The 23,199-nt window shown below is 34.6% G+C and overlaps 2 protein-coding genes across 12 annotated transcripts; both read left to right on the forward strand.

Moving 5' to 3' along the window:
* The first annotated feature begins 1,610 nt into the window (after positions 1-1,610).
* Positions 1,611-7,069, forward strand: LOC108200196 (uncharacterized). Of its 9 annotated transcripts, XM_064084772.1 has the most exons (14): positions 1,611-1,846; positions 1,990-2,077; positions 3,051-3,246; positions 3,685-3,756; positions 4,425-4,495; positions 4,596-4,622; positions 4,706-4,798; positions 5,009-5,092; positions 5,586-5,634; positions 6,056-6,072; positions 6,201-6,341; positions 6,429-6,524; positions 6,588-6,644; positions 6,771-7,069. In XM_064084772.1, the coding sequence occupies exons 8-14, from the start codon at positions 5,041-5,043 to the stop codon at positions 6,938-6,940; spliced, it is 582 nt and encodes a 193-aa protein (XP_063940842.1). In that variant the 5' UTR covers positions 1,611-1,846; positions 1,990-2,077; positions 3,051-3,246; positions 3,685-3,756; positions 4,425-4,495; positions 4,596-4,622; positions 4,706-4,798; positions 5,009-5,040; the 3' UTR covers positions 6,941-7,069. The 9 variants fall into 9 exon arrangements, with proteins under 9 accessions (XP_063940842.1, XP_063940841.1, XP_063940839.1 ...); XM_064084771.1 differs by having other exon boundaries at positions 1,611-2,118; XM_064084769.1 differs by having other exon boundaries at positions 1,611-2,077; positions 3,644-3,756.
* A 1,712-nt stretch (positions 7,070-8,781) lies between these two features.
* LOC108202775 (uncharacterized) lies at positions 8,782-22,910 on the forward strand. Of its 3 annotated transcripts, none has more exons than XM_017371311.2 (26): positions 8,782-9,171; positions 11,120-11,232; positions 11,330-11,456; positions 11,563-11,661; positions 12,092-12,160; positions 12,298-12,432; positions 12,505-12,573; positions 13,340-13,395; positions 13,519-13,678; positions 14,094-14,258; positions 15,312-15,396; positions 15,669-15,902; positions 16,023-16,114; positions 16,266-16,308; positions 17,506-17,663; positions 17,920-18,030; positions 18,124-18,192; positions 18,311-18,454; positions 18,714-18,788; positions 18,869-19,045; positions 19,166-19,251; positions 19,450-19,504; positions 21,227-21,352; positions 21,464-21,577; positions 22,348-22,464; positions 22,605-22,910. In XM_017371311.2, exons 1-26 carry the CDS (start codon positions 9,058-9,060, stop codon positions 22,668-22,670), a joined length of 2,859 nt encoding a protein of 952 aa, XP_017226800.1. In that variant the 5' UTR covers positions 8,782-9,057; the 3' UTR covers positions 22,671-22,910. The 3 variants fall into 3 exon arrangements, with proteins under 3 accessions (XP_017226800.1, XP_017226799.1, XP_017226801.1); XM_017371310.2 differs by having other exon boundaries at positions 8,909-9,171; positions 13,337-13,395; XM_017371312.2 differs by lacking the exons at positions 21,464-21,577; positions 22,348-22,464; positions 22,605-22,910 and having other exon boundaries at positions 8,909-9,171; positions 13,337-13,395; positions 19,450-19,530; positions 21,227-21,351.
* The last annotated feature ends 289 nt before the right edge of the window (positions 22,911-23,199 follow it).

Raw genomic sequence — 23,199 nt, forward strand, 5'->3', positions numbered from 1 at the left:
ATTAGGTCAGATATCATTCAAGTGACCTTATTATTTATGTGTGATTATAAACTATATTAGAACTCCTCTCAGAAACGGATAAATTTATCATTTTTAACAAGTTATTATCATATAAGATATAAGAGAGATGTATATGTTTTTAATAAAAAATTATAATTATCTTTACATACGAAAACTTATCATATGCGTTATTTTCAACTTACATTTACGTGTATTAATATTTTTGGGGTCAAAATAACAAATATAAATACTATAATGTGTCCAAATTGATAAAATTTTGCCACGAATCTAGTATAAAAGATATTACGAAGATGAATTATAAAATACACGATAATACATGATCAAAGCTAGTTGACGAAAAAAACTGCACAAATCGACATTAAAAATAGTTTTCATCTTCATAAAATGTAATGTATACAAAAAATGTATATACTCGAAATTATCATCTTTGAAATTATCATCTCTTATGAAAATCAGGACGTGGGGGAAGGGGGAGATTGAAATATACATGGGCTAATCAACTAATTAACTCAATCATGATCATGAATAGCACCACTCGTCAATGGCATATTAAAATGATTGAGTCTAATTCTTAAAAATATACCATGGATTAACTTATATGAATATACACTTTTAGTATATCTCTTTAGTCTTTATAAGCGTGGTGTCCGCAAAAAGCAAGGATAACGGCCAATTGTTTCGAGAAAATAAAAATTGCTTTGCCTTCTGCTTTTTTTATCCATTTGTACAAATAAGTAAAAATATTTTGAACAGTTTGAATAAGTTGAGAATGCTGCTTTTTTTTTTTATTTTTTATTTATCTCTCACAACTTCTACTTCTTATCCAAAAACTTTATTAACTTATTTATTTTTTACTTTTAATCCACTTCTTTAATTTGAATAAGAAACCACCTTTTTTAAGTTTGCACAAACGACCTCTGTTCATTTAGACTCGTTCTACACCGGATATATATAACCGGATATATATATCTATGTCTTGATTTAATTTATTTTTCTTCCATTTATTCTCTTGTTTCTCGACGGTCTTCTCAGCATTTCAACCCGTCAATTTCCCTAGATTATAAATGAAAAATATAATACGAATCATATGCACGGAAAAGAATTTGGAGCTTCCGAAAGTCTAATATTGGTAAAGAGGAAGTTTTAAAGAACATATTAGTAAATAAATCTTTGGAAAGTAAATCACTAAATTCATATTGATTTTATTTACTAATAAAATCCTTTATATAATAATAATAATAATAATAATAATAATAATAATAATAATAATAAATATTAGTAAGCATATCAAAAAATACATTAAGCATCATCATATTTCCTACAAACATTTTAAAAATTCAAATAAAATATATGTCCAAACTTTTAAATTCAAATAAAATTTTAAATTTTTATGTAAAATATCTATCTATATCTATCTATGTATATAATCCTAATTTGTGAATACAAACAGGATGCCAAATTACACTTTCTACCCCTACTTCCTTTTTTTCCCAGTACTACCCAGGGGTTTAAAAGTAATCTGCCAGGCTCCTTGGATCATCCAAGTTCTAACGGGTACTGACCCGTTGCAGAATAGAACTAAGACCTGCTTCAATTCGCGTTGGATCCGACAGAGAAGCGGGCGCTCCACATTATTTTTTGAAATCCCCGGTCGGTTATTTTTTCCCGTCATTTCAGGAGCTGTTAACTCCACCACTTTCCATCCATGATTTCAGCAGCCAGATACCCCTGCAATTTGAAAACTCAACGTGCCTATGACGACTCTTTCTACCGACGCAGAGTTTCAGATTCCGGTACACACTCATCTCTCAGACAATGGAATCAGGTAAGTGTCGATCTTCGCTAGGTGTACTCGAGATTAAGGTAATTGATCTTTGATGCATAGTTCAGTCGTTTTCTTTGTCCTTCAAGCAACTTCTATAGTCGGTGTTAATTTTCTCAATTGAATTATCTCTCGGGATTTTGCAGATTTCCGTGCTTCTAATTGTGACTCAGGTTTTTTTTTTCGTTTTGCGAGTGATGCCTAATTCAATCATGGGTGATTGCATATATTATTGTCAGTTGACTTCATTGAATATACCTTCATTTCTTATATAGGTTTGCAATTTGAGTTCATATTTGGCAATTGTTTTGCAACTTTTAAATTTAAGAAGTAATAGTGGACTATTCTTCTTAAGCCATGTACATTGAGTATCTTCAGTATAGAGCGTACCATTCAGTAATGACCATCAAAGCTGATTTATTCAAGTTGAAAGTTTGTACTTTAATGGGTATTGCAGGTTCTTACTCGGTTAATATTCAACATTGAACTTTATGGTGGTTTAAACTCCTTTGTTTACTTAAAATTGTGGAGTTACGTCCCTGTGCATTGTGATTTTTGTACAGCTTTTTTACACACACACACACACCATATATTGAGGTCTAGAAGAGATATTTGATGTGATAATGCATCATATATAGTCCTGCTGAATTTGTTAAAGTTGGTAACGCCTCTCGACAAAAAAGGGCCAAGCTGATGAAAGAATTCAGTTAGTATGATAATCATGACCTCCTTACAGTGGATTCGATCAAGATGATGCATAAAGTCTTAAATTTATTTTCAAATTTTTTCTTATAAATATATCTAATCTAGAACGGAAGTTAACCAACAATGTCTGTGTTTTTGCCATTGAAAAGAAATTAAATCTTAAATAGATATTATAAGATTTTCTGATTATTTCTTTACATTATCAGATATGTGATTAGTTTTTATTTTATCAGTTTCTTCTTTTGTCAGTACAGTGGTTTTTGGTTATTTCTTTACATTTCATTTATGTGATGGGCTTTCAATTTTACAATCTTCACTTCCAATACTATAAGTCTTTGCTCACTTTAAAGATCCGCCGATAGTTCTTTGTGTAACCCTTGAACAGTTAAATATATGCTTTTACTTCAAAATGTAACCGTTGTTTTCTCATGTTACTGCACAATGTTATTTCAAGGGTGATAAGTGTTTGATAACATTCTATGCATTTCTGGAAATTTCGCAGGGAAAAGGTAATAATCCCGGCATCGAAGCCGTATATCTCCTTGATTGGAAATCAGAATGCAGCAAATCAAACAGTGATAACTTGGGGTGACAAAGCTTTTGATATAGCCAAGGATGACACTGTTCTTGGCACCTACAGATCAGCTTCTGTCACTGTCCTATCCGATTACCTTTGCGCGGCTGGGATCACTTTCGAGGTACTTATCAGGCCCCTTAGTAACTGAATTATACTTTAGTTTGCTAAGGCCCTTTGACCATTAGCAGCTGCTTGCTTATCTTTCTTGGTGAAACAACCTCCCATTTAGTGCAGTTCAAAAATACCCTGATCAAGATTAATGTTTACACATAATCCAAATTCAAGAATTGACTAAACCCAGTAAACTAAAGTATCTGAAATCAAGAAAAGGGTAAGAAGATTGAATAATTAACACAAAACCCCAAGAAGCATATAAATTTTTGATTCATAGTGAATTTGAGTAAACTTGGTCTTAAATAATGAATCAATCAGCTTTATATTACTTATCTGTACCATTTTAATTTAGATATTTAGGCTCTTGATATATTTTTACTTCTTTTTTTTTTTCAAATTCCAAGTGCGGAGTTATGACATGTATACTATCTACCTCTTTGGAAAGGATTCTGCACTTCCTGTTGGTGAAGTTTCGGGCAATACACCATAGAAGATTTATCAAATTAGTAATTTTCAGGTGCTGTTTTTACTTTATTATGGATCAATCAGCCTTGGATTATTTTCTTTAACATTTTAATTTAGAATTATGTACATTAATTGGCTATTTGAAATTCTTCAATTTTCTTGAGTTGGTTGCAGACAGAATATTCTGTATATAATACATTGCGTCTCTATGCATAGTTTGGTCTAACATAGTGCATTAATTCAGACCGCGTCCCAATTCATGGGCTGGAATGGTATGAATCTGAGGCACTAAATGTCTGTATTCTTCATCAAGGATCTAATGTGCTCAATTTTGTTATTGTCCATTTTTGTTAGTGTCAGTTGTTCTAAGAATTCAAGTGTCGGACTACAACCGAATAGGTAGAGTAATGTAGACGGGAACTGTATATCTGCAACACAGAACTAGAGTAACGTAGTTGGTCATTGATACAATATGCAATACTTTAATTTATTTATATAATAGAAATATTAGAACTGTTAATTCTCTGATTGCACTTGCTCTCGAGTTATTAAGACTGCAGGTTCTGTCCGGAGCAATGTAATCAGTGTAGATTATTACTTTCCATGCCTTATACTCTCATTGAAGATTATCCTACGTGTACAATGTCTATCCAAGTTTATACGGTTTGTGTGTTTGCGAAGCAATGGTTCGCAATATTTTACCTCATGTTTTTTGTCCAGGTACACGGATTTGTGCTTCATCTCTGGCTGGTAAAACAACAAAAAGGCTTACTACCCTACCCAAAGTTCAGGTTCAAATATCATACTCATCCAAACTAACTTTACATGTACCAAGAGTAGTTCCTTAATTTGACATTCTCATCCTTATTTTGATAAATCCATTTTGTTCAGGACAACAATAAATATTAGACAAAGATGGTACAATACATGGTTTGATTGGTACATCATAGTCTTTTCTTCGTCAAGTATGGTTCAGAAACAATGAATTTTGTTACTTGCAGCATCTAACAGGACAGTGCCAGTTTCGTGTTTTGAAACTCCAACTCGTGCTGATAAGATTTGCCAACAACTCTCTCACTCCACACAAGGTTCAGGTACATATATTAACAGCTCTGTACATTTCCTCGCTTTTACATTCTTTGCATATTACTGTGATGTCGGGTTCTGCAATTAGACATGGTACACCAAGAATACCCTTTCATCAGAGTGATGGATTGGTACATAGTCATGTGATAATGTCGTCATGTATCGCTCTCAAATATACAAAATTAACAAGTTCCTACTATTTATGAATTGTAATCCAGGTTCTCATTCATCTGCTAATGAGGCTTCTTTGATGTGCGAAAATGCTTATCTGAATACAGCAGCCAGGATACAGCAACATATTGGTACATAATCACACGATATTGTACTCACGTGTCGCTCTCAAATATAGAAATTTAACATATACCTACTGTTAATTCTTTGTACTCCAGGTTCACGTTTAGAACCACCAACTATTGCTGCCAAGACTTATCCTGTTATTAATTAACTACATATTTTTCAGGGTACACCACATATGTGAATTACTATATGCAGAGTGTAAATTACTATTTATACCTATTGTGAATTAAATTAAAATGCATGTGTTAATATATGCAGGGTCTTAAATTTAATGTTATTTCATTCACACTCTGAATTACTAATAAATTTAAGACCCTGTAATGCATATGTTTATTTAACATACCTTCGTTTCCCTGAATTATACTCTTTCTCCTGTGAGGAGCTATGCATATGTTTATTGACATACCTTGTACCCTACCAACACTCTGAAGCTGCAGGTTAAAAAAATGTACTGACCACAATATGATTTTGTGAGCTATGCATTATTTTATAATCCAGGTTCACGTGTAGCAACTCCAACTACTGCTGGCAAGGATTACCCTGCAACCTGCCGCATAGAGCTGTAATTCGAGTCGGGCGGCTCGCGAGCTCGCCCGGCTCGAACTCGTTTAAGTGGGCTCGGCTCGGCTCGACTCGTTAAACGAGCCGAGTTCGGGTAAAGGTTTCGGCTCGTTTAATTAAACGAGCCGGCTCGACTCGACTCGTGAAATTAAACGAGCCGAGTTCGGGTAGAGGTTTGGGCTCGATTAAGTGTAAAATTATACGAGCTGGCTCGCTCGGCTCGTTAAAACCGGCTCGTTTAGCTAAACGAGCCGGCTCGACTCGACTCGTGAAATTAACCGAGTCGAGTTCGGGCAAAGATTTAGGCTCGATTAGTTAATCGAGCCGGCTCGGCTCGGCTCGATTAAAGTTGGCTCGAATTAGGCTCGGCTCGAAACTCGCCCGGCTCGGCTCGAATTACAGCCCTACTGCCGCACCTCCCAAGGTAAAAAACAACAGTACTGCCAACGCTCACATTCATGTTGTAATAAGGTGTTACAAGCCTTCTTTCTGTTACACTATGTTGCGTCATCCTGCATTCACATGCTTAATTTACTCGGTTAAAATTTGTAGCAGGTCAACAAATTAATAATACCAGGCGCGTCAATCTATTGAACCATTATACCCCGGCAAATACTACAACTCAGACTAGCCCTGATACGGAGATCACTGTCCCGGTTCCTGAGTTGGACAAAATTGGTGTTCGTCGTACAGGTAACATATCCTTTCCACGTGATTATTCACCCTTATTGTCATAAAAGCGAAGTTTTCACCTGACAACCACAAGTCTTCCCACTGTAGTTTGGTATTCTGATGAGGCAAGTCATGGTCCAAGGAATTTGTTGAATTCCTTCAACAAAGTTGGGGAAAACAGTGGTTCAGGAAGGACAGATATAGGTAAAAAAAACATTGATACATGCGATATGAAATGCCATGCACCTGACACAATTGTGCGTGCAGGTCTTTCGGAGGATTGTCATGGCCCTGAATTTGAATCGACCTCGACTAACAACAACGGTACGTGAAAAACCAGAAGACTGATGCTCAGAACGAGTCTCAGACATCTGATATTCAGTTTAATTGGTATCAAAAATTAAACTTGCAAAGTATTTAGACATTTAAATTTTTTGAATAAACATAAAGTTGGTGGGCATGAAAGGTTGCAAAATGCATGTGGGAGTTCTTCTGAAGTGTCCAAAGCAGGCCGATCAAGGATAACAATAGTAAAACAGGTCTTTAGTGAAAGTTGTGAGAATTATCTTTGTATCTTTGCTCTGGTAGTATGCACTAAGAAGTCTTTTTATGTAGATTGAATTGTACTTTCATATTGGGGTTAATTTAATGTAAGGTGATTATAAAGAAAAAAATTATCCGTGGCTGTTAAGTGAGGGAATGAAAATATGTATGTTTTTTCTAACTAAATAGAGTGAATACTTTTTGCATTACACTGTATACAATATGCGGCGACTGAATAGGAATTTATGTGACTTGATTTATCTTTGATATTTTTTATCATTTTTTATCATATTATTTTTTATAGATAGGCATGTTATTTTCAATAAATTCAAGAGAAAAGCAAGTAATAAAAAATTATATATTCTTAAACCAACCAAGACCAAAGTGTCTCACTTATATTCTTCTAATACCTTCCTCTGGAAAAAAAATTACAAATTTCAGAGACAAGTCACTAGATTATATTATGATAAATATTAAATATTTGACTTCTATTTTTATCATCTTAAGCATACACAAATATTTGAAGCATGTGATTGTTGAGGTGTGCCCTTCATTTTCCGCAATTTTTATGAATTTTTAATGTCTAATAAGTCGATTATGCTTCAACATTGTTAATCTTGATTAAGATTATTTTTCATTTTTTTTTGACGAAATCTTGATTAAGATTATTAGTTTTATCGCGCACATGTTTGATGGTCGATATATTTATATTAATTTAACAATGACTGTTATACAATTTTTTTGAAATTTGCAGCAGGTCTTTTAGAAAAAAATGTTATTGAAATATAAAAAAATATTTGATATTGATAAAAATCAAATCTAAATTTATGAATATTAATATTTAAATATAAATAGATATAATGTGTTCAATACACCGTACTAGATTTTGACATAATTTTAGAACTTACTCGGAAAACACCAATTATTAAAAAAGATGGAGAATTATATATAATGATTTATACAAATAAAATTACATGACACAATTTTTAATATTATTCATGGTTTGTAATTAATAATTAAAATTTGATAGTAGATAACATTTTTCCCACATAGTTATATATTCAGATTAAATATAGTTGTTAATATAAATGTTAACTGGCGATAAACATAAAATAAAATAGTAAAAAATATAAAATATTGCGTTATCACAATAAAATGATGTTAAAATTAATTAGAAAAACATAATAAAAGTACCGTGTGCTAAGCACAGGCACTATTATTTAAGCTTATAAACTTATAGATCCATGAACTACTTCTGTCATCAGAAGTATTAATTCTTTCATTTTGTCTTAGAGCATATTCTCCAATGTTCAGGCAGTGGTTTCTTTCATTTTGTCTCGAAGCTTATTCACCAATGTTCAGGCAATAGTTTCGTGTAGTTCATTAAACTCAAGTTCTGTTCAAAATTCAAACCTTTTTTAGCATACATGTGGAAGTAATCTTGCCCTCTATCTGCAGGCACTTTACTATATTTATTGCCCTAAAGTTTTAAGAATAATGCTCCTACCGTGTAAAGCAAACTTTACTATATTTATTGCTCTAAAGTTTCAAGAATAATGCTCCTACCATGTAAAGTATCTGATATTCAATTCCGTCTAATGAATTAAACTTAACTTCGTTAAATTTCAAATCACTCAAAGATTAATATTATATTGTGTTTCAGAGAATAACAATTATAATTCGTAATACTATGAGAGCCTATTATATTTTTATTAGTCAATGTTATAATTAAAAACACATTACAATTAATTATTTAAAATTAAAAATTCAAGCGTTACCCGCGAAGCACGGGCCAAATTGCTAGTTTTAATATACACACGAATCTGAATCAGTCCGGTTTCGGGTCGCGGATTTGGTTGGGTTCGATTTCGGACTGGAATTCACCGCATAGAGAAGACCACAGCTAAGCTCGCACGCCACAACCAGGCCCAAGCAAAAGCCCCACACTGATTCATCCCGCAACTCAAACCTTCCCACGCCACGTCCCAAACTCGCTCAATCACCCCCATCTCATTTCTCGAGACCCTCAAACCAAATAACTAACTAGCGGGAATCCGTTACTGTATTCCCCACCCACCTATACACACACCCCCAAGCAATCTTATTATTCTCGATTCTCTCAACACTTTTGGACACACACAGTTTCGTTCTCTACAAGAAACGCAGCTTCGAGCTGCGATCATCAATCTCATCAATGGATGATGATGTGTTGAAGCGAGTTTTACAGGAAGGCGGGAGAGATTACTACGAGCAACAGCCGTCCACGTCGTCGTCCTCGTCGATTCTTCAATCGCTGCCTCTTCATGTGGTTTGTGCTTTTTCGTCGCTGTTTAGTCGTTGTCGTTGCGCCTAATTTGGTCGCGTGTTTGATAGTTTGATGAATTGCTCGATTGCGTGCCTAATCGCTCACTTTTATTGATAATTCTATTAATTATCCGATTACTTTAAATTTTATGAATAATGAAATACTTGATTGCGTTTGGTTCTTGTTCACTTTTACAGTTCCTGATTAGCTTAGGGTGGATGATAATTAGATGGATTACTTGATTACGTTAAGCTGCATATGTGTTTTTGTCTGCGTATGCAAGAAATGCACATTGAGTTCACTGTTTACGCTTTTGTTTGTGGATTGTTGTGCATCTAATTTCGCCTGTACTGTGCCTGGTTTGAGTGCATGTCTTGATAATTTGATGAATAACTTGATTATGTTTATTTTTAACTTACTTTTGCTGTGTCTGATTCGCGTACTTGTACTAATGATTTGATGAATTACTCGATTGCATTTGAAAAGTTTATATGTAAACTTGTTCTCGTTGGTGTTAAAGACACATTGAGCTCTAAATTTAATTTGATTATTTGAGGAATAGTTGCATAGTATATATGTATATCTGTGACGATATTTTCTCGTATCTTGTAAGTAACACACATCGAGTCACCTGTCTACTCTTTATATGTTTATTGACTGTTATTTTGCAAATCATTTTTTATAAGGTTTATAAGTGATGCCCAGTTCTCTTAGTTTAGCTTTTGATGCTTTTTGTGAACATGTGTAATCCTGTTACATGTATAGATAATTTGATGAATTACTAGTAGATGGCATACATGGTGTTTGTTAAGTCATGTATGAATATATCTTTGCATCTAAGTAACACACATCCAGTTATCTCATCATGTCTTTACTTGTTGATTGACTGTGAATATGCAAATTGCTGCTTCATTGTAGTTTTGCCGTTCTCATAGTTTGTATTGTATGTGTACTTTTGTGGTCTTGTTTAATTCACTTAGATGTATAAGTTTTTGATTATATGTTTAATTGTGTTGATAAGACGGGCAACTTGTGTGTGCATAACTATCTGTTTGCCTTGGGAAGTAGCACATGATGAGTTGTCTATATATGATATAAATTATTAATATGTAAATTACATTTGTTGTGGTTTAGAGTTTAGACCACTCTTACGTAGGCCTTCTCCGAGGACGTGAACCTTAAAGATGCAGGATTAAAGCTTTCTTTTAAAAATTTAGTGCCACCACGAATAAGATGCTATGGGTGTAATAAGGGTATAGGATTGAAAGGGGAAGAGTCAGGAAGCTGTCATAGATAATGTGCTATCAGGATAAACAGCGGGGAGGGGGTAAAAAGAGAGCTAGTATATTTCTTGTCATACTTGCATTTTACTGCATTGTTTATTATGTTCTTTTATGCTATTTCAAGGTATACCTTTACTGCTTAACTTCTTCTCTTTTTTTCGTTCGCACTCCCTTCTGCCTTTCTTACAATTTCTAATTCAAAAAAAGATAAATTTCAACATCTTACCAAACATTTTACATGTTTTCTTGAAAGCTGCAAGTCTTTTACTTCTCTAGAACATGGGTTAAATAAGCCTACATTTAACACCCTTGGACTAAAAGAAAATGGCCGTCTTGGTATGGTTAGGCATGCTTCTTGTGAAGTTGTATGATGCTCATACTTGTACTGTAATTTGATGATTCATCGATACACAGTACATTGTATATCTGTTTGCCTCTGTAAGCTAAGTACTGCACACAAAAATCTCTATGTATGATGTTATATAGAAGTGATCTTCAAAATGTTCCTTAGTCGTGGTTTAGCATTAAGGTTTATAATGTTGTACGGCTATGCTAGTTCAGATCGGGTTTGCTTCTAGTAAACTTGTATTGTTAATGCTTATAAGATTCTGGTGAATTGTGTTCGATAAGAAATATCATCTCACTTTGTTGTGGCTTGAATTCTGCAGCCGTTTGACCGTGGAAACTATTTGTTAGTAAAATCAATACAAGAATTAAGATCAAAGAAAGATGGTCTTGTGACTGTTGGCATAGGCGGCCCTAGTGGGTCAGGTAAAACAAGGTATTGTTCTCATTGTTGTTTAGTGCACCCTACCGTCAATTATTGTTTCCTTGTATTGCTGTACACATAAAGATAATCAATTTCTTGGTAATTGAAGCTTAGCGGAGAAAGTGGCATCAGTTATTCGTTGTACAGTTATATCAATGGAGCACTATCGCATTGTAGTTGATGATGGAAACGACTTGAATCCAATAGACTTTGACCTTCTTGTGCAGAATCTTGAGGTGGGCAGCGCAAATGCATATATCTTTCCACTTGTGTTGTATATGTTTAGATGATTGGTTGATCCTGATAGAGATATGGCATAGCTAAACTATCATGTTGATTTAGGATCTGATAAGAGGCAAAGATGCCCTGACTCCAGTGTTTGATTTCCAAGAAAAAAGGAGAATTGGATCTAAAGTCATAAAGAATGCTTCTGCTGGAGTGGTGAGTTGTATACCCATCTCATCCACTCTTAGGGCAAGTCCAACATTGTCCTAGTCCAAATTTATGGCATTTGGAACAAATGAGTGCTCCAACAATGTCCTAGCCGTGCCTTAAAACACTAGGACATCTAACAAGTGCCTTATTTTTAAGGAACCACTATGCATGTATCAATAAGAAATTAGCTTCCCTCTATTTCAAAATATATATCTTCTTTCATCTTTTCCCTTCCCTCCAATAGTATTTCAATTTTATTATTATTATAATAATAAGGCACAATTATAAGGCATATTGTTGGAGTTCATGTACCAAAATAGTGTCCTGAATCAGTAAGACACAATTTTTTTAATATATATGTAAGGCACTTGTCAGGACATTGTTGGACTTGCTCAAATTTATTCAATATTTTAAGCTCTGAATTAAATTGTTTTAGGTGATAGTTGATGGTACATATGCTTTGCATGCGAGATTGCGTTCTCTGCTTGATATACGAGTTGCAGTGGTAAAGCTTTCTTCTCCTTTTGTGTTATGATCCATTAATTCTTCATTGTGTAGTGTAGTCATTCAGGTTTACATTTTCTAGTTATGACAACATTTGTAAACCTATGAAAGTGCATCTTGTTTATTTGCGGAAATTAGGTTGGCGGTGTACACTTTAGTCTGCTTTCGAAGGTAAAATATGATATCGGGGAATCTTGTTCATTAGACTACCTGATTGATAGCATCTTCCCATTGTTTAGAAAACACATCGAGCCAGATCTTCATCATGCACAGGTAGGCCATTAATTTCCTATTGTCCTGATCCATTATATAATTTGTTGGAGCTTACAATATTTCACTTTGCAGATCAGGATTAATAACAGTTTTGTTTCTTCGTTTAGAGAGCCAATCTACAAGCTGAAGTGTAAAAGCGAGGTCTGTAAGCGTTTATTTTATTTTATTGTTATGATTGCAAGACAAGATAAATATGTCGTTTCATGCTTATGGGTTGCATGAAACTGCTTTCTACTTGGTTTCTTAATAAGGTGTAACAGGGAAGTTCTGGACTTATGGTGACACATTCAACTGTTTGCTTCACTGCATATTTTTTTCGAAGTGACTGAGATTAATACGAAGGAAATGCATGTGTGTTTGCTTTGCACTTCTGTTGTAAAGAACGCACAATATAGTTTTCCATCCATGCATCATATAAGTTTTGCCCTTTCTGCGCCCTGGAAAAATAATCTTAAACCTGCTTCATATCTCTTTTTTGGATATCAAAAGGAGGCATATCATATAGTTAGGCCATAAATTTAAGCGTGTAGTATCTTAGAATGAAGCGTGTAGTATCTTAGAATGAAGCATCAGAGAGAGAACTTGGAGGCTACATAGTTACAACGAACCCACCTTGGGTTGTGTTTCGATGTGAAACACCTAGTTGCACAATGATGTTGACAAAATTAACTCAAAGCACAAGAAAGAAATAGATAGGAATGGCCTATTCGTAAATGTATGAACGAGGTTGATGACTAAATGCTTTTATAAGAAACAATACTGTGATAAATGACCCCTGTGTAAGAGTTTCAACAAGCAAGTCTATCATGTCTTCTTTGTGTCCTTCATTTCATCCACTGGCTTGTTGTAAGATAGATTTTGTTAATTATGTGCCTCTCTAAGCTAAAATGTTGTCTGTTTCTAGCAGTCAAAAAGTGGACTTTCAGCTTATGCATTTCATGGAAAGGAACCAATACCTGAGAAGTGAGTTTCTAAATGGGGTTGTGTTCTTATTTATCATTCTTGCATTGTGGGTCATGTGATTTTTCTTTATTTCTCTATAAATATATATGGTTATGATATATTATGGTGCAAAATTTGCTTCAGTTTTATCGAGATGTACCTAAGGCCTCCATCTGCAAGTGAGGAAGCACATATAAATGATTGGATTAAAGTCCGACAATCTGGTATTAAGTACTATCTTTCACTGGGTGATCAAAGGATAGTTGACAAAAATTATATCATCCGGCCCAAAGCTGAATTCGAGGTTAGGCATTTTCTTTGCAGCCAACTCTTCAAAATCATCTTACACACACACACACATATGCAGTGATTCAGGAGAGAATATTTTGTTTGTGAGAACAGCGAGAACAGTTGTTCTGCACTTCTTAGAAAGTGCAGAACAATTGTTTTGGAAAATTTTCACTTTTGAATGTTGTATTGCTCTGTCGCAGAACAATAGTGTTCTCATGCTAAAAACTGTTCTCCACTAAGTGCGACCCTATATATATAATATATGATATAAACATTGCCAACATAGTGAACTATAAATCTTCAGACCCTTTTCGCTCATCTTTAACAGAGTTATAATTTTATGCAATTGTTATTGGTGCAAAATTTGGTGTTAAATTAAACGTCCTGAATAGTTTGTTTCTTTTTATTCTTTTTTGCTGTTGTACCAGGTTGGACGGATGACTCTTGGTGGATTATTGGCTTTGGGCTACACTGTTGTAGTTAGTTATAAGCGGTCATCCACATCAGTTAGTGATGGAAACCTTTCAATGTCACTTGAAAGTATTGATACTCTTGGTGAGACATATATGGTGCTTCGTGGTACAAATAGGAAAGTATGAATTTTCTTCCCTTAATAATTCTACCAAACTTGAATTTCATTACACACTTTTGCCCTCTATTTTAGGATTTTGGTGTCAAAATTGCACACTTCGAATTTGTGTTAGGATTACAGGAAGATGATTTAGTTCTCGGTAGAAGCAGGACAGATATGTTATTATAGTTCTTTGAATATCCCTCTAGAGACAGTTCCTTATGTTGACTCTAATTGCACTATATGTCATACTTAGATAATGTATTTTCTTGCTACACTGTGTGATACACAAGGAGGTAGTTTGTCTAGGCACTAATCAAAGAGAGAAATGAAGCAACTTAGATTATTTGTTATCCTGTTATTGTTACAAATACTTAAAGCTCCTGTGCATTTTAATTTGACAAGAAGTTGTTAAAAAGGACGTGTCGGAACTTGCTAAATAAACTAGTACAATAATTGAATTGCACGAATTAATAAGGTGGGAAAACGCTGCCTTGTTTTAAAATAAGCTGAAACTTGAAAGTATCTTGTTTTAAGAAGTTATGCAATAGTTGGGTCACTTCTGGCTTATTGAAACAGTTTTCTTGGTGAACTAATTACAAGAGAATTGGAAGTGAGTTTTGACTAGTACAGTTAAGTTGGGTCACCTCTGGCTTATTGGTTTATTGAAACAGTTAACTTGGTGAACTAATTACAAGAGAATTGGAATTGAGTTTTGACTAGTACAAGTTTGGAGTGGAAATCATAGTGTGCACACTGTACTAGCAAAGAAGCAGTTTACACGCATTTAGGCTTGTGCTACTGGTGTCCTTCTGTAGCAGAAGCATCCTAATATTAATATGTTTCTTTTTTATGGGCTGACCAAGGCTATCGCTCTGGGAGAATAATCCTAGAGATGCACCCTTTTGGGTTTGGATGTGATTCTATTTTAAATTTATTAATATTGTTTTCTTTCATTCTGTCAAGTTGTTGAAAATTAAATTATATAATTTCCGCATGTAAATATTTTTATCGTAATTGACAATGGACTTGTTTTTAACAATTGTAAACTTTTCTTTATGTTGTCTTCGTGTAGACGGTTGGAGCTGAGGCATCAAGGATGGGTATCAATGGACCATGGATCACAAAATCTTATCTTGAAATGATCCTTGAAAGAAAAGGTTATGAGATGGAAATTCTTGATGGTTCTTCTAAATTAACGCATGTTAATATGTATGAGTAGGCATGAACTGGAGAATTATGAAATCAGTAAAAAATTGAATGACTCGATGACTACAATAAAATCCAAGTAAAAAGACCGTAAAAGAAAATTTTGTGAAGAATGAAGTCTTTATTGAGATTTATCAAGTCTTGTTATAAATGATATTTTCCACCAAAGAGATTAATGTTTCTTAATATAATACTTCTATTAGTTAACCTATTCGGCCTGCAGGTGTACCACGTGTTAATACACCACCACCATTATCTAGTAGATCTGTGACCACGACTGAAGGAGGCTTGATTGCTGCACCAAAGCCTCTCCGCATTCCACCAAACATTGTCAATCCTCTTGATGAAATGTCGCAGCCATGGACTCGTTCTCCTACCAAGTCAAAAATGGAACCTGTACTAGCCACTTGGCAGTTTATTTCATCGGATCATCCAGTTTCTGGTGGACCTGCAATTGGTATATATTTTTACTAATTGGAGGCGAAACAAGTTTCCTTTTTGGTATTCTGTTATGTAATTGTTCTTTTCTTATGTTTACGACTTGTATGCACATATTCCTGTCTTGAAAAAATCACAGATCCTTCTTCCAGGGATACCCTGCAGCTCGCACCAATGCCTGATTCATATGATCTGGATAGGGGATTGCTTCTTGCTGTTCAAGCGATACAAGTATATGATATATGTTATGAAATTTGTTGGAATAGATATTAGTATATTAAGAATTTTACATTATGATAATATATTCAATTTTGAGGGACTTGTAACTCTAAAATTGTCAAGCAGTTCTCACAGGTGTCTAACAGTATTTGTGTACTTTTAGGCTTTGTTGGAGACCAAAGGTCACCCTGTCATAGTTGGTATTGGTAATTCTACTTACCTTTCTGTTGTGTACTCTCTTTATTGTCTTTCATATGTGTTTGTTGTCATTAATATGGATATCTTAAAAAAATTTCTGATTGCCTTCTAGTCCCTAGCAAGTCAAATAGCATGATTAAGTAAAGACCAGACGCTGGAGAAAAAAGAAAAACCTGAGTTTTGTTACCTTGTTATCTACCAAATGAGCAAGTTAACAAATAGGGATATGTTATTTTATTTAGGGGGTGGCTAGATCGTTTGTAAGTTCCCACAAGTAACAAGTAATGTCTTTTGGTCCTCTAGGTGGCCGATGTTGAACTGTTCATATTTTGACTTGCCAACCTATACTACAAAAGTTAAAGATTTGATCAAGTGTTGTTTGCAAACTTTGTTTCTACTGTTCTACTAACTATATGTTATGCTGATGCAGTTGAATATTTTTATTTTCTATATTGGTTTTCTCAAAAATTATGCTACCTACTCCTTGATTAAATTTAAGAAGTGAGCTTTCTTGGATATGACACTGAACTGAAAATGATGTATGACTTTAAAATCTCAGATTGTTATGCCTTATCTTAAGGAAATTGTCATCATAATACTTTCTTAAATGAATAAAATGTCTGAAATCATCTTCAAATTTGGATCTTCATCATCTTATTTTTCTTGATGATGATTTTTGTGAGTCAGTTGGCTGGGAGGAAAGGTACGAAGTAGCAACTTGGTTGATTTTTAACCATGATTTAGTTTCTTTATTGACAGTATTTGACAAAATCATAGATTTTGCAATAAGTTGTTCCATCCTTCTTACACTTGTTTTGGGATTCTCTATTCCATATCGTTTGCAAATGCAATATTCTACTTCCTACATTCCATTTACAGCCTGATCTCATGTCTCTTTTCTTTCAGTACACCTATGTTTTCCTTTACAACCTCCCATACTTTTTCATCTCATTTCCATTTATGCCAACCAGACACACCATAATCTGGAGGTGATATATGTTTCTTGATTTGTGGCAACATGTTCTTACGGTTTAATCTTCTCATCTAATCTGGCGGTAGTGCAAACTATCGTAACGATACATATATAGTGGATCAGATCCATCTTTGGATGTTTGTTGATATGGCATGTAAGTTGTTTCATGTTTGGTGTTTACCTATGAGGCCTTAATGTCCTAAAGTTTTTTCTGCTGTTGTGTTTCCGATAGGAGGTCCAAGTGGGTCTGGGAAAACTAGTCTGGCTCGTAAGATGGCGAATATTGTTGGTTGTGAAGTTGTTTCTCTGGAAAGCTATCATAGATCTGAACAAGTGAAGGACTTTAAAAATGATGATTTTAGCTCACTTGATCTTGCTTTGCTGTCTAAGGTATTGTAGTGTTTTCGGTTGGTGTGTAGATTGTGATAAACACCTTATCTTTATAAGTCATAAGCTTAGTCCAGGATTATTAAACCTTGTCTTTTGAAAATCAGCTGGTTGCTGCAATATTGTTATCTGGTTTAAGAAAGCTCTTATATGTTTGAGATGTTCAATGCAACACTTGCCCAAATAGATGAAGATGCAGTCATATTCCTTTCCCAAAGTCCTTTGTATTAATGTTTTTTCACTTTTATCCCTTCTGCAGAATATTGACGACATGAGAAATTTTCGGAAAACAAAAGTACCTGTCTTTGATTTGGAGACTGGTGCTCGCAGTGGCTTAAAAGAGCTTGAAGTTTCAGAAGATTGTGGAGTGGTACAATAACGATGCTTTGTTTGCTTATTTCCATAAATAAAATCATTCAAATTTTTTGACTCTTTATACGCATTTTTCTACAATGATGACCAGGTGATATTTGAAGGTGTTTATGCATTGCACCCAGATATCCGAGAATCGCTAGACTTATGGATTGCTGTTGTAAGGATGACCTCTAACATACTAGAAAGGCTTAGTGATGCTTAATGTTCATTTGGTCCATCTCTTCAAGTTTATTGTTGTGCGAGATGTGTATAAATTAATTGCTTTTCTTACACAGGTTGGAGGTGTTCATTCACATCTTATCTCTCGAGTTCAAAGAGACAAAAGTAGGGCCGGAAGCTTTATGTCACAGACTGAAATCATGACAACAGTGTTTCCCATGTTCCAGCAGCACATTGAACCACATCTGGTTCATGCACATGTTAGTTTATTTACAGTTGTTAAGAGTTCCGCTTGCTAATATAAACTGCTAAAGAATCTATATGATACTGCAGGACACTTAAACGTATTTAGTGTTTAACCTTAACTGTTGCAATTTCTTGAATGTCAAGCGTGAAAAGAAGAATACTTGATTTTTGTTTAAACCAAATCTGTAAATATGTTCAGCAAGAATGTTGTACTGGAATTATTGTACACTCTTTTGTGTCTTGGAGTTGATAAGTCTTTTGATCTCATTGCAGCTCAAAATAAGGAATGACTTTGATCCTGTGCTATCTCCTGAGAGCTCATTATTTGTATTGAAAAGTAACAAGGAAGTAAGGCAGCTAACTACATTAGTACATATTTCTTCGTTGCATAAGCTGGTATTTCCTTGATAGTCTGCTGACATTTATAGGTGGCTTATCAAGATATATTAAAGATCCTTGATCCTACAAAGATTTGCAGTTCCGTTCAAAATTTCATTGATATATATTTGAGGCTTTCCGGAATACCTTCTAATAGCCAATTAGCCGAGAGTGATTGCATTCGGGTTAGAATTTGCGAGGGAAGATTTGCATTGCTGATACGCGAGGTATCGATATATGTATCTAAATTTCTTTGTCTGAGGTCCTTAAGATATTTTTGTAGACGATGCCATCATGGTATACATTATTATAAATTTGGGTTCCTTACTATGTGTTTTTATTGTTAGCCTATTAGAGAAGGGAATTTCATTATTCAGCCAAAAGTGGATTTTGATATTAGCACCAGTACAGTTGCTGGCCTTCTTAATCTTGGGTATGCTGCACTTTTATGGGATAAGCTATATGATTGATCCTTCGAGCACTAAAGTTTATTTTTTGGTTTTGCTCTGCAACTTATTCTTTCAAAAGCACCAGAGATTCTTAAACCCCTCGAAGAGAAAATTTGTATGTTCAATTATTTCTTCATCTATTTCATCCTCTTCCCGCTGTCATGTTTATCTATTTGTTTCAGGTATCAAGCTGTAGCATATATTGAAGCATCAGCATACATCTATCAAGATGGAAAGGTTGTAAATTAAATTGTCAAGGACAAGTATGAACCAGTGGAATTCTCATAATTGAATTAGATGACTTATACTACTGCTTCTTTCTTTTAAGATCGTTTTGATATTATCCCTTGTTAATAATCATCTAGGATCGTATTTGTACCATCTGGTATTGTGTATTTTCTAAGCCTCCGACCCATTGTTCATAAATGCTGTATTGTTAGCAGGAAAGTGTTGTTACTGAAATCAGATAATTGTTTGGTAATATTTTTGATATTTACATTAGTTTAGATATAATATAAAAATATAATTTTACATTAGTTTAGATTTAATATAAAAAAAATAATGTTTTCGGTGAGGTTTGATAATGAGACCTATAATTGCTTTTCGCAAAGCTGAAAAACAACTTTTTCTAAAAGCATGGGGTACCTCCTTATTCTGCTTTTGGCTCAGAAAGACTGCTTTTTAAGTTTACGTGCTTTTCACTGAAAAGCTGATTTTGCAAGCTCCAGACAGGGCCCAAGTCTATTTAGGTAATGTTTGGCATTGCTGTTGGAGACAACGGCAGCAACAGTTTTTTGCTGAAAAGAGGTGAAAAAACTGTTTGCTAAATCTAAAAAAAACTTTTTTGAACAGCAGCTCAAAGCTGCTTTTAGGAAAAGTAGGTCCTCCCATGCTTTTACAAATATTTGCTTTTCAGCTTTTGTCGGAAGCAGTCATAGATTTCACTATCAAATCTCATCAAAAACATTTTTTTTAATATTATAACTAAAAATATACAAATATAAAAAAAAATACCAAACAACTATTTGATTTCTACAACAGTACTTTTTTTTACCAGCACTAGGGTCCTATTCTAATACAAACCACTAAAATACAAACTAAATACAAACTAATGCAATTAAGTAGAATGGGAAGGATTTTGGGGTCGGGGATGGGCCCCGAGGGCCTAAATAGGATCGGGGTGGGGCCTAATAGGACCCGCGGTGGATCGAGTGGGGGTGGGCCCTAGGTGGTTTATATCTATGTTACCCGGACTCGGCTAAAAGTGTCCAATATGGATACGGGTCCGAGTGTCGGACTTGGCAATAATTTGAAAATTTTACATGTTGTTGAGTGTCCATACCCATGTCCGAGTGTCCGACACGGGTACTCGAGGCAAAATGAAGAGTCGGGGTAACATAGATTTATATAGGGAGAAGGTGATGTCAATTAGGGGTGGTTTCTCTTGGTATGTATTATAGTGATTCTATTTGAGCAATTGCCTATATAATATATACATATGCAAGGTGCTCAATTATTTCATCTATATATTTGTTTATCGACATGGATATAGTGGGATCAGAGTTTGGGCAAGAAATGTAGGCTGTCACTTTTTAATATAGTCTCCACATACTACAGATACAGATTCTACTACGAATCTATGAAAGATGATATTAGTCTTCACAGAAGGGCATGTTTTAATACTTAATCTTGGAGCTTACATTTGAAATGTTTGTACATTTTTGACAACTGAAGAATTCTTTATCATTTATGGTGGGCGGAGTTTGGGGGGTAGATTGTATGGTGTTCTTTGGGCAAACTATGATTCTTCTATTTATTACTTAGCAGTTGCTCCATTTTTGGTCATTTTGATTCTCTTTCTTCCCTGAACTAATGTATGACCACTATTTGTGAACACTAAATTATTTGTGAGCCTTGTGCGCGTGAAATGTTCTTACTGAAAAACTATTTTATTTGTAGATTCTTATTGAGGTCGATCACCTGCAAGATGTCCCGAGTCCCTACCTGCAGATCAAAGGGGTTAATAGAGAGATTGTGGTAGCTGCTGGTTTAAAACTAAAGCTGGAGGGTTCATATACCACAAAGGTTGTGCTTAGTGTCATACTCATGTTGCCAGTATTGTCTTTTAACGTTGTTTGGATGCTGTATGCTAGTGCAGCCTACATTTTGTTAAGCAACAATTAACCCTTTGCACAGAGTTATCTGCAAATTATTATGGAGAGATTACCGGTACTTGAAAGAAGTGCAAGTGGCATCCGTAGCCAGCAGGCCGGAAGGTTGCAAGAATTAGTTGATTTTATACAAACTCAGGTATTACTTTATTGTCATGTACAAGTAATTATTCAGTTAAAACATGCAAACAAGCAAAAACTACACAGTAACGTGAACCTCCGATATTGTTTTATGTTTAGAATAGAATGGAGCTTTGCAGAATTGTTTCTTTGTTAAGTTCTAGGTAAAATAGTGCATGTCTAAGAGGTTTTCCCTATCTTTTTGTGTTGGGGAAAATGGGCTAAATTGCGGGTGCTATATTACATTTGTGTCTACCATTATACGAAAGCTTTTTGAGGAGCCCTGCTTGATGCAACGTGAATCTTATTAGATTGTTTATATGAGGCTAGATACCAATTTTGACCTGGGTTATACTGACATCCGACTCGCTTAAGGTTCAAAAGGTAAATATCAAAACCAAAGTTGATGAAATAGACAAATTGAACACTGACTGGAACTCTGCAGAATTCTTATGTATACATTTTTAAACTTTTCTGGTTTAAGGATAAACATTAAATTTTTGTAATCTAGCTTAAGTCTAATAGAGAACAACCTAGGAGGTGACAGTAAACTTGTGAAGAGGTATGAGGTCGGTTTTTCTAGGCGCCTCTTGTCTAACAGTAGCTGAATTTATAGAAACTCACATCAAAACTGATGCTATCTTATTATAATCTTCCCTATGGCATTTGACCTATGGCACCATGTTTGAATAGCTACTGTAGTCTATTTCTTATGTAGAAGATTTAGCATGATTTATTGTTTGCCATCATTTCCTGATATTCCACTGTGATATTGTGATGGACCAACAGGGAAGCAGTACAGCTTCAGAATCTTCACCGAGTCGGGAAGCTTCCCCATTGGAAGGCATTATTGATGACATGCAGACAAGAATCAAAAGATTGGAGCGGTGGCAAGCAATTAATACGGCAAATACCATAACTTCTATCTTAAATTTGTTTCGTGTTATATAATTAGCCATCTGCATGTATATAGTTAAACCTCTCCTCTTTCTAGCCAAACAGAAAATATTCATCTTATTTTAATCAATTAACTATCCATTCTGCAGGTGCTTTGGACTTTTCTAATGTCAGCATTCGTTGGCTATTCTCTCTATCAGCGAAGGCATCAGTGATTTCTGTTTACAGTTAGCTAAAGAAATTTTTTAACACGATGACGACGACTTTTTCTTTTACATTGACAACGTTTGCCACAGGAAGCCTCGGCGGAATCTGACAACCCTATACAGTTAGTTGACACTAAAGTTGCAGAAATTAAAAATTAGTGCTTCTCTGTAATTTTTTGCCACATGTTCACGTGTTCCGCACAGATATTTGGACATGAAATTATATTAGAATTTCCATATTCACATTCATTTCCCTTTATTTGTTATAGTTGATAATAACTGAGAAATGTTCGAGTTATCGAGTGTACTATATAGAGACCTATTGTAGTAACGTATTTCCCGGTAATACAAACACTTACTCGCTTACTATTCCAACTAGTAGTTAATCTTTAAATGAACTAAACTCAGAAAGGACCATGGCCACTACTATTATTTCCTGTGTTCAAATGATGAGCAAAATGGTTTGCCTATATGAATGACTGATTATCAGTTACCCTTCCATTTATACGTGAATATATGTATACGGCAGCAGGGAATC

Source organism: Daucus carota, chromosome 9 (assembly GCF_001625215.2).
Source record: "Daucus carota subsp. sativus chromosome 9, DH1 v3.0, whole genome shotgun sequence".
Lineage (NCBI taxonomy): Eukaryota > Viridiplantae > Streptophyta > Magnoliopsida > Apiales > Apiaceae > Daucus > Daucus carota.

What these genes read in the sequence shown, in the direction of transcription:
- LOC108200196 (XM_064084771.1), top strand. Translation starts at nt 5,041, where the DNA reads ATGTGCGAAAATGCTTATCTGAATACAGCAGCCAGGATACAGCAACAT. An exon ending in TTCAGGAAGGACAGATATAG is followed by an intron (nt 6,525 to 6,587) that starts GTAAAAAAAACA and finishes TTGTGCGTGCAG; the next exon opens with GTCTTTCGGAGGATTGTCAT. An exon ending in GACCTCGACTAACAACAACG is followed by an intron (nt 6,645 to 6,770) that starts GTACGTGAAAAA and finishes ATAAACATAAAG; the next exon opens with TTGGTGGGCATGAAAGGTTG.
- LOC108202775 (XM_017371310.2), top strand. Translation starts at nt 9,058, where the DNA reads ATGGATGATGATGTGTTGAAGCGAGTTTTACAGGAAGGCGGGAGAGAT. An exon ending in AATCGCTGCCTCTTCATGTG is followed by an intron (nt 9,172 to 11,119) that starts GTTTGTGCTTTT and finishes TGAATTCTGCAG; the next exon opens with CCGTTTGACCGTGGAAACTA. An exon ending in GGCCCAAAGCTGAATTCGAG is followed by an intron (nt 13,679 to 14,093) that starts GTTAGGCATTTT and finishes CTGTTGTACCAG; the next exon opens with GTTGGACGGATGACTCTTGG.